The sequence below is a fragment of the Schistocerca americana genome, chromosome 3, assembly GCF_021461395.2.
Source record: "Schistocerca americana isolate TAMUIC-IGC-003095 chromosome 3, iqSchAmer2.1, whole genome shotgun sequence".
Taxonomy (NCBI): Eukaryota; Metazoa; Arthropoda; class Insecta; order Orthoptera; family Acrididae; genus Schistocerca; species Schistocerca americana.
The window spans coordinates 605,480,315-605,490,598 of NC_060121.1; the positions used below are offsets into that span (position 1 = coordinate 605,480,315).

At 43.2% G+C, this 10,284-nt stretch overlaps 1 protein-coding gene across 1 annotated transcript in view; it reads right to left on the reverse strand.

Annotated features, from left to right (window-relative positions):
* LOC124606251 (proline-, glutamic acid- and leucine-rich protein 1-like) overlaps positions 1-8,379 on the reverse strand; it is a 49,461-nt gene extending 41,082 nt beyond the window's left edge. Inside the window, exons 1-2 of the mRNA XM_047138227.1 lie at positions 8,234-8,379; positions 2,724-2,972 (exon numbers count right to left, since the gene is read on the reverse strand). Of these exons, the coding sequence (XP_046994183.1) occupies positions 2,724-2,972; positions 8,234-8,379 (395 nt within the window). The remainder of the gene's footprint in view (positions 1-2,723; positions 2,973-8,233) is intronic.
* Between the last annotated feature and the right edge of the window lie 1,905 nt (positions 8,380-10,284).

Sequence of the window (10,284 nt, forward strand, 5' to 3'; positions counted from 1 at the left end):
TTGTATCTCTATAACCAACAAAAATTGTACGAAAGTCATTCGGAATGTTTTATTCGAATTAATCTGCACTACCACCATTTACAGTATTTACTATGCCTCCTCAACCACCGTATATACAAGATGTCCCATCAACATTGACTATGTTAACCACCCCAAATAACATTTGTCCAGCAGAAAAATAAAAAAACGATATATCAAACAAATGTTATTTACAGAACGAGATTTTCACTCTGCAGCGGAGCGTGCGTTGATATGAAACTTCCTGGCAGATTAAAACTGTGTGCCGGACCGAGACTCAAACTCTGGACCTTTGCCTTTCGCGGGCAAGTGCTCTACCAAGTTTGGAAGGTAGGAGACGAGGTACTGGCAGAAGTAGAAATGTGGGGACGGGGTGTGAGTCGTCCTTGGTTAGCTCATTTGGTAGAGCACCTGCCCGCGATAGGTAAAGGTCCCGAGTTCGAGTGTCGGTCCGGCACACAGTTTTAATCTGCCAGGAAGTTTCAAATGTTATTTAGCTAATAGGGGAATGTCCACCACGATTGCCAGTCTTGTAACTTTGTTCCTTCCAAGATATGAACAGCAGTATGTCTTTTTAAACAGCAGCCAATATTCGCTAATCCACTTCCTCTTCTCAAGACCTGTCCATAAATGCATCACGTATTCACGTTGACACAACATTCAGCTTAATAAGAAACAGAGACGTCAATCTTTAAAACTATTTTGTAGTATTCAAATCCATTGTGGGAGCATTGAAAGACGCTCGATGTGGTGACCGTGCAGGGTGATACACTGGTCCGCCGGTTCAGCGAAAGAATTCATCGGCGCTTCCAGTCGTACCTGTCTGATTGAATTACAGGCAGTCATGTTGACTGGAGTAGTTGGAATACAGCGATGTACAACGTTTTCTACACATGCACGCGTATTGTGAATAAAAAACATTATTGCAATTACTGTTCTGCTAACCTTCATTCTACATAGAAGAGCAGTACAATGTAGTCACTTTCAACGGAGGACTGTTGACTGTATGATCGGTGCGCATTTTTCTGGTATTTCCACTTGTTTAATGTCAACTCCACGAGTGGACGAGTTGCGTTAACGCGGATACCTGTCTTGACCCAAAGTCAGTTTCATTTTACACGTTCAATAGCGTCATATTTATGTGGATGGTACGTTCTGAATATATACATGTGTGTGTGTGTGTGTGTGTGTGTGTGTGCGTGTGTATGTATGTGTGTGTGTGTGTGTGTGTGTGTGTGTGTGTGTGTGTGTTTTCAAAAAATTGTTCAAATAATAGCTCTGAGCACTATGGGACTTAACTTCTGAGGCCATTAGTCCCCTAGAACTTAGAACTACTTAAACCTAACTAACCTAAGGACATCACACACACCCATGCCCGAAGCAGGATTCGAACCTGCGATCGTATCGGTCGCGCGGTTCCAGACTGTAGCGTCTTGAACTGCTCGGCCACCCCGGCCGGCAAGCATCCAGCATCTAGCGCTACTGAGTCGCTCCTGGAGTTCTGGTCATTCTCCGTGTTTAACTGTCCCTGTTAATAGATATAAATAAAACGAGTATCGGACTAGACTAATTTGGGAGCGCTCTATCGAATGGACACGTAAAATTACAATTTAAAAATAATTTTGTTTGAAATGGGGAACGAACCGACGCTTTCTGTTGTCACTGGACGTCTAATGAAAGACGTGACAAGCAGTAATTGTTTGGGCTGACTCCAATGCAATGCAAAAATGAAGTTGCTTTTATCTGCCGAAACCCAAGGAAATAGAACCTGACGACTCTTAGGAGAGACATATATTTACTTCAGATTTTTACACAATGCCCTAGTAAACGTTAGGACTGACCAGATATATATGCGTGTGTGTGTAGATCTGACCGTTTATTGGAATAGCGCGTAAAAGTGTAAAAGGTTGAAATAAATTGGTCTACAATTTTTCGAGGGTTTTATTAACAACATTTCCTCTTTACATATTATTATAAATATATTTATATACCAAATATATCAAAAAATATGTAGCCTAGGTCTGTGGGAGCGCTTATTAGGGTATCGCGTAAAATTTTGAAGTAAATCGGTCAAGAACTTCTCGAGACTTTTGGTAAGAACGTTAAACAAGGCTGTGGCCTTGCACAGTAGTACAGATTTATATATACTGAAAAAAATATGTAGCCTGTATCCGTGCCAATGTTCACTAGACAATCGAGTTAAAATTTGAAGTAAATCGGTCAAGAAAGTTTCGAGATTTTTAAAGAAAGTATAGCAAGAATTTTTCGACAATTTTGGTAACAACCTTAAACAATGACTTTTCTTTATACAGTAGTGTACAGTAGATAAAACATTTGCGACAGAGACTGTTTTCTGTTTTCGAAACATTCAAGCACTGTTGCGGTATCAGGACGAAATGGAGTGGTGTATTGTGTACAGGTGATAAAGATGTTACGAAGACACTTGTAGAACGTTCGTTAGTGCCGTAGGACGTGTTCTGTCGTCGATAAGTAAGGAGTAACAGTTACGACACTATTAAACCCATGGTGTTACTGGAAGGGGGACTCAGCAAGCATCGCTTCGCGAGAAAGTGACGCGTCTTGAAAAACACGGCGGCTGTGGCTGGCAGCGTTAGAAGCGTCGCGTCGCCTGTGGGTTAGGCATCCGCGTGGTACTCAGGCAGCGAGTAGCGCGCGCGGCGCAGGCGGCGGCCACGGGTACTCACAGCTGAGCCGGGGCCCGCGGCGGTGGGGGCAGGGCGTCGCGCGGGCTGCGGAGCGCGGCGGCGGCGTCGCCGTGAGGAGGCGGAGCGGAGGCTGGGCGGTGTGCGGCGTCGGCGTCGCTGCTGCCAGCATCCCGGCCACACTGAGCCGCCGGCGGAGGCTGGCGGCCCGGCCCAGCCGCCGGCTGCGCACTCGCGCGCGGCGCACGCGGCGGCGGCGGGGGCGGCGTATCGAGCGCGGGGGCGGCGCGGCTGTCCGCACGCGGGGCACGGCTCGCTCTCTCTTGCGTGCTCAGCGTGCGCCCCACAGCCGCCAGCAACTGGGTCAATGGGGATGCACAGCTGGCGTTGCGTGGCGTGGCCTACTGGGTTCGAGCCCCCTGCACTAGGCAGACTATAGGCCCCAGGTTCGAGTCCCCGTCCGGGCCACAGTTTTAAACTGTCAGTAAGTTCCAAATATAAGCACAGCGCAGAGCGAAAATACGTTCTGGAAAAAATCTCTGAGCCGTGCCGTGAGAATCGATGTGCAGCGGCACGCGCTTGGCTTCCACAGGATCTACTCCGGGGAACGTCCGCCACCAGCAGGCGTGCGTGGCGCCCCGAGCTCTCTTGCGCTAGGCGCATATTGAGACGCATATGCCACGTGTGAAGCGAAACGACATTACAGCGCGACGCGTTCGGCCCGCCCATGCGGTGCAGGTCTTTCACGTACTGACGAGAACACAGTAAGTGTTGGAAACCAGCAACTTCGCTAATTGAAAGAGGGGTCAAAATAATCGAACACATGTCTTGCTTTATCCATAGATATTCGACTGCTTCTAAAAAAACGACGTTTATAGTTTTATGCCAATTAGAGGTACTTTATGCGCCTTTTACCGCGCAATATCCTCAAACGAAATAATAACACAGTGGTTAGCATTGCGTTTTTTTTTTTTTGTTTTTTTTTTAATTTTGTGCCCAGTGTTCGAAACTCGATTATTACTTTCATTTTTGTTTTTCATTTATATACATACGTCTGTAGAAGTTTACTAAACGAACGTTTTCCAGTGTGCGTAGATACAACGTCCTTATTCGTCTACTAATAGTAAGTAAGATGAATGAAATTTAAAAAAAAAACAGAAAACTATTTGAAATTGCTTTCGATGAAATTCCTGTAGCGTATCTTGATTCATAATCAATTGCAAGTGCCAGCTTTCGGAAAAGTGATCTGTCATGCATGATTTGTCCCAAGTTGTAATTATACAGTTAATACAACGCCCTTGTATCCCCTAATTTTATACGAAACATTCTTGTAATAACCTTCTACAGTCATGACCGAGCCACCATTTCTTGTGACGACATCGTGCAGTAAACGACACGGAAAGTACCTCAAAAAGACTTCAAAAACTTTGACCATCATTTTTTCAGAAACGGTCTAGCGTCTATGGATAACGAAGGACACGCTTTCAGTTATTTTGACTCCTCTTCCACTGAGCGAAATTCCTGTGAAATCGGATGATGGTACTTGCCGTGTTCTTCTCATAAGACATGTACACATTCTTTGGCAATACCCATTGTCGATGCCCTTTCACTGGCAGAAACAAGGCGCGCGCTCTGTAATCTTTCTCAAATGATTTTGCAGAACCCATTCATTAAAAATGATTTTTACGTTACTTGTAGCTTTATATGATAGAATCGTGGTCAAGTGCTTATCCTCTCGCTAATGATCGTACTTATTATGATACTCACATTTAAGTAGGACAGTGCGCTATATTCTAAAATGATTTTGCGTTTAGTGTATATTACACCATATGGTGTCGTTTATGAAATGTAGCTAAAATACTGATTTTTTTCTTTAGACTTGGGAGTAGTTCTCTGTCTGCCTCCAGTCTTTAGAAAATGAATGTTATGTAGCGTGTTCACTTCTGACCTGAAGCACGTGAGCATGGAATATTCATTACATCCCTCATATGTTCTAAATCGGTCGACATATTGAATCGAGATTTTGGCAAGTGATAGCACGCAAAGAGGAGAGTAATTTGCCACATGCGGAACTTTATTACCTATGGCGATACAGCAGAATTTATAGTTTTTATTTATTTATTTTTTTGATACAGCACTGTAATTTTTAAGTCTTCGACAGCCAGTGAAAAGAGACTTTCCTAGTATGAAAATAAACATAAAAATACTTCTCTCGTGTTACTGAAAACCCACACAATGAGTTTTTCCATAAGCTATTTACCTCTCTGCCCACCAATTGTTTGTTTACTGGGACACGATTCTGTCGTAGTAGCTACTGAAAGATGAATTAGTGCAAATTATAAAGTGTCTTGGCAAAAGATGCACAATTAAACCAGCCAACAACGGAAACGTATCCGTTACTCATAGATGATGGTGCTTCTTCAAATGAAGAAAGATTAACAATTCACACAAAAACAATTCCCCAATTTTTTTGCCATTCCGGCGGAATCCCGGTGACCTATTTTATTTTTAATAGTGACCGACTATAATAGAAATTCACCAAACGATTTCCTTTCTGTTCTCTATCTGAGAAATATGAGAATATTGACGAGGATGTGCTTGATGTGGAAAAACGCGCACAGGACACACGTTGGTTGCTCACTTATGGCTTGCCAAACTGACGATGTGTGATTCGCGAGTAAAAGAGTTATTATTGAGAAAAGTAGACAATTGATTCGCTGCACAACACGATGGTCAGTTTAATGTCAGCAGCTGAGAACAAAGCGCGACAGGAATGTGGAAGCTAGCCAATGTGCCTTGTGACGCGGAGAGTTCACGCCGTTCGAAAAACATTTTCATGAATGTAGGTCTGCCTCTGTCAGCAATACATTTCAACAAAATAAATATATCAAACCACCAAACTCTTTCAGGATAGTCACGCTTCGGAATAATATAGACCACATTCTTCGTAGTGAAGCCTGTTGTATAGTTAGTTTATTGGTGCTGATTGCGTTTATGCAACCACTGAAATTTTTTCTCGACATTAGGTACCAATTAAAACATTGACATTCGTGAGAGTTTCTCCAATGTTCCTAGCTTACAGTGAAGATGTGATACCCGCATGCATAGAGGCTAACGTCTCTTATTACATTCGTATCCACGCAATCATAGTGAAAGTTATATATTTCAGATCTTAGACGCTTTTTACGAGGAACAAAAAGAAGACACATCCATGGAAATACGCACTTTCCGAATTTTTGTAACATATCATACAGATGCGCCAGTATAACAGGCAGCACATAGACAACCTTGTTTCATTGTATAATATTTAAAATTTCTTACCTTTTTTCTTGATCGCATATTTTTTTTATATTCATTACTATTTCACTACCCTCACGATGAGTACTCTGCCCCTTTTTTACTATATGAAAACATTGTGCAAGCACAAGATATAATCCCAGTGGAAGGTATTGAATAGTGCTTTGTTTTTGACAAAATAAAAACAATAACGTAACAAAAAACCAAAGCTATACAGATGTAAATAACTGTAAAATACCAATGAAATACATCGAAAGCTTACATGGCGAAAAAAGAAATACCACCCACCTTCAAAGTTCAGAAGTAAGGAAATATTGTTTTGACGGCCAAAACCGCCGCAGCCAATATCCGCGGTGTCGAAGCGAGCCCGTGGGACGACTGCTTTCCCGCTCGCCACCTCACCTCTCCCGCTGTGCTAGAGTGAGGCGCGGCTCGAGAAACTGTTCCACAACCACAACACCACGCGACCGGTCGCAGGCGCAAATCGCCTCATCGCCGCGTCGTGTCCAATTTTGCGCGGTCTTACTGGAACTCGGTCAGTTACAAAAACGCGCGTTGCCCTGCGCCCCGCCACACGCTCTTTGCGCCTTTCATTTTGTGCCTAGCCCTAGCAAGGGGCAGGGGGCAGTCGGCACTAAGACCTGCTTGATTGGAGGGAAGAATCTACTAGCGCCCGGGGAGAACACGCATGTGCCATCATCCTGTTTCCTAGGAACTTCGATCAGTGGAAGAGGAATCGAAATAAGGAACACGTGGCTCGCCTTATCCGTAAATACTCGTCCGTTTCTGAGAAAACGTCCACGTTTTCGAGGTACTTTCGAGGTACTGTCTGTGCTTTTCACTGCGCGATGTTCTGACGAAATAGTGGCTCAGTGATAAGCGTTGCGGCTTCTTCATTTTGCGCCCAGTGTTCGAAACCCGATTAACGCTTGTATTTTCTCTTCTTCTTCTTCTTCCGTTGCACCCTCTTTGGGGTACGCTGGATCAATCATTTCTTTGTGCGTTGTTCTTTTCTTAGGGCCCAGTATTTCTTCATTCTTTCTGATCTTCTTCTCCTCTCTTCTTCCGAGATGAAGGATTTGGACTTTTGTGTGGATTTGTCTTGGAACCTTATGTTTTCATCTTTAGTAATTAATTTAGCAGTTCGATCAATAAGTGAATTTTCTGAAATATTTAATTCCACTAGGTCTTTCTCAGTTTCTTTAAACCAGTTGGGCTTCGTTTTTCGGTTTTTATTGTTTTTATATCCGTAGAAGGTTACTACACTCATGTTTTTTATCAAATTAGGGGATAAAAGGGCGTTATATTAATTGTAAAATTACAACTAGATTTCACAATAAGTGCCACACATTTATCACATGTTTGTGTAGGCATGTTATGGGGTTTCAATCTTTTTAAATTCTCATGTTCTGATATATCATTCTCAAATCAGTTCTTATATTAATTCTTGTATTTTATTCATATGTTGATTCTTCGTGAAGCTTTGTGGCATTCCAGATAATCCGAACACTGAGAGCATCGCGCGAAGGCAGGTTTGCCACGTGACATTTCGTCACATGAATCTCACTCGGGAAAGAAACATCGTTAACACTGGTGAAGATTTCGTGTTTTAGCAATAATTTCGTGGCGAATCACGTATAACGGATCACATTTCCGAAGACTGGCGCTTGCAGTTGATGATAAATCAAAATACACTACAGGCATTTCACCGAAAACAATTACAAATAATGGACTCTCCTTTCTTTATTCGTTCATCTGCCATACAATTAGCAGAAGAATAAGGACAACGTTATATCAACATACAGTGGGAAACATTCGTGTAGTAATCTTTTACAGATATGGGTATGTAAATGAAAAGAAAAATGAAAGTAATGATTGGATTTGGAACACGGGGCGCCAAATTAAGAAGCCGCTAGGCTAGCCCCTGTGCCACTATTTCATCCGAAGAAGTTATTTCGTCCGAAGAAGTCATACAGTGAAACGCACATAAAGTGCCTGGAAAAGACCTCGAAAACTATGACGGTCGTTTTTTCAGAAACGGTCGAGTATCGATACATGTTGTCTTATTTTGACTATTTTGACGCCTCTTCCACTTAGAGAAGTTTCTGGGAAATCGGTTCGTGGCACTTGGCGTGTTCTCCTCGTGATTCCGGGGTTTACTCTCGACTTTCAATGAGCAGTCTGTCCTGGTGCAACGAGATGACTGAGCCGAGCGGAGAAGCATGTTACTGGCCAAATGGAATCAGCTGCCCAACTTGAGCTGCCGATCCAAGACGCTTTCCGTCTGGGCGACGGACACGCAGCCTGAGCCCGCCCTGTAGCGCGGCACCAGGAAGACACCAGTTAAACCGCTGCCCGCCTGTCGAGGTGTGGACAGGAGACCGTGTGGGGAGCGGCCCATGGCACCTAGGCGAATCTTCTATTGCAAAATGCAAACTGCTGGAAATGTCACAATTAATAAAATATTCCAGGCTATTACGCCCTGGTCGAATCAATGTTCGGTGAATGATTTTCAAATCTTATATGCTTGAAGAAAATCAAAACAAATGGTAGTGTAGTTTGAGACTTCCTGGCAGATTGAAACTATGTGTCGGACCACACTCGAACCTGGGACCATTTCCTCTCAGGGGAAAGTGCTCTACCGACTGAGCAACCGTGACCCCTCCCCTTCCCTTCCCCTTTGCTCTCACAGGTTTATTTCCCCCCATTACCATCCAAACTGCACAGACGTTCTCATGCGTACTTCGCGGGACTAGCACTCCTGGGAGAAAGTATACTGCAGAGACGTGGCTTAGCCGCAGCCTGGGAGTTTGATACGTAGTCAGCCGTCAGTAACTGTTCGGGGAGTGAAAAGACTGGGCGACGGTAACTGAACATCATTCTAAATAGCTGCACAATTTATTTTACCTCCCGGCATAGCGTAAAATTCCAAAAGGATAACAATTTTGTTAGTATACAAGTAATAGCAATGTACAACTCGGTGGCACCTCTGGAAACGGGAGCCAAGCCCACAAGTCGCCCACTAGACTGGAGGCGCCACAGTACATACTAATCAGGATACGCGAACACAGCACACGTATCTTAAAAACAAATCCAAAAGCGTAAGAACATAGGCCGACCTGCCCAGTTAATAAAAGTTTAAGGAAAAGATAAATTTCTATTAAAATAATAAAATTTACAAACTCTTCCCCTTAACACAATGCAACACAATGAACTTTAAATAACAAACCCCACCAAAATTTGTGAATGGCATCTAAATTCCCAGAAAGTCAGTAAAAATTACGAACACGGTACAGACTTTGAGTACAGGAAAGTTTGCTCACTAACAAGCCGGGCACTATTAGCAGAACTAATCATTAACACTGTACAAGGTAATCTCGACAGGACAAAAATTTTTCACTACCGACACAATTTAAATAACTCCCGAAAGATCGTTTTGTTCACAGAGACCATAATAAATTACTTTTATCAACATCCAGAGCAAGAGACTCAGCTATATCACGGAGAAGAAGCTGTTCTCCTTGAACCTTTCGAATTAACAGCGTCGCTGGAAACTACACCTTAAAGGTGGTCAGAACAATGACATATTAAAGATAATGCCAAAAGGCGTTAATCACGCACATGAGCGCCCAACTAGTTGTCGGGTATAATGATTTCATTTGGAACGGAAGGTTCCAAATGATTGGAAAAGAGCACAGGTAGTCCCAGTCTTCAAGAAGGGTCGTCGAGCAGATGCGCAAAACTATAGACCTATATCTCTGACGTCGATCTGTTGTAGAATTTTAGAACATGTTTTTTGCTCGAGTATCATGTCGTTTTTGGAAACCCAGAATCTACTATGTAGGAATCAACATGGATTCCGGAAACAGCGATCGTGTGTGACCCAACTCGCTTTATTTGTTCATGAGACCCAGAAAATATTAGATACAGGCTCCCAGGTAGATGCTATTTTTCTTGACTTCCGGAAGGCGTTCGATACAGTTCCGCACTGTCGCCTGATAAACATAGTAAGAGCCTACGGAATATCAGACCAGCTGTGTGGCTAGATTGAAAAGTTTTTAGCAAACAGAACACAGCATGTTGTTATCAATGGAGAGACGTCTACAGACGTTAAAGTAACCTCTGGCGTGCCACAGGGGAGTGTCATGGGACCATTGCTTTTCACAATATATATAAATGACCTAGTAGATAGTGTCAGAAGTTCCATGCGGCTTTTCGCGGATGATGCTGTAGTATACAGAGAAGTTGCAGCATTAGAAAATTGTAGCGAAATGCAGGAAGATCTGCAGCGGATAGGCACTTGGTG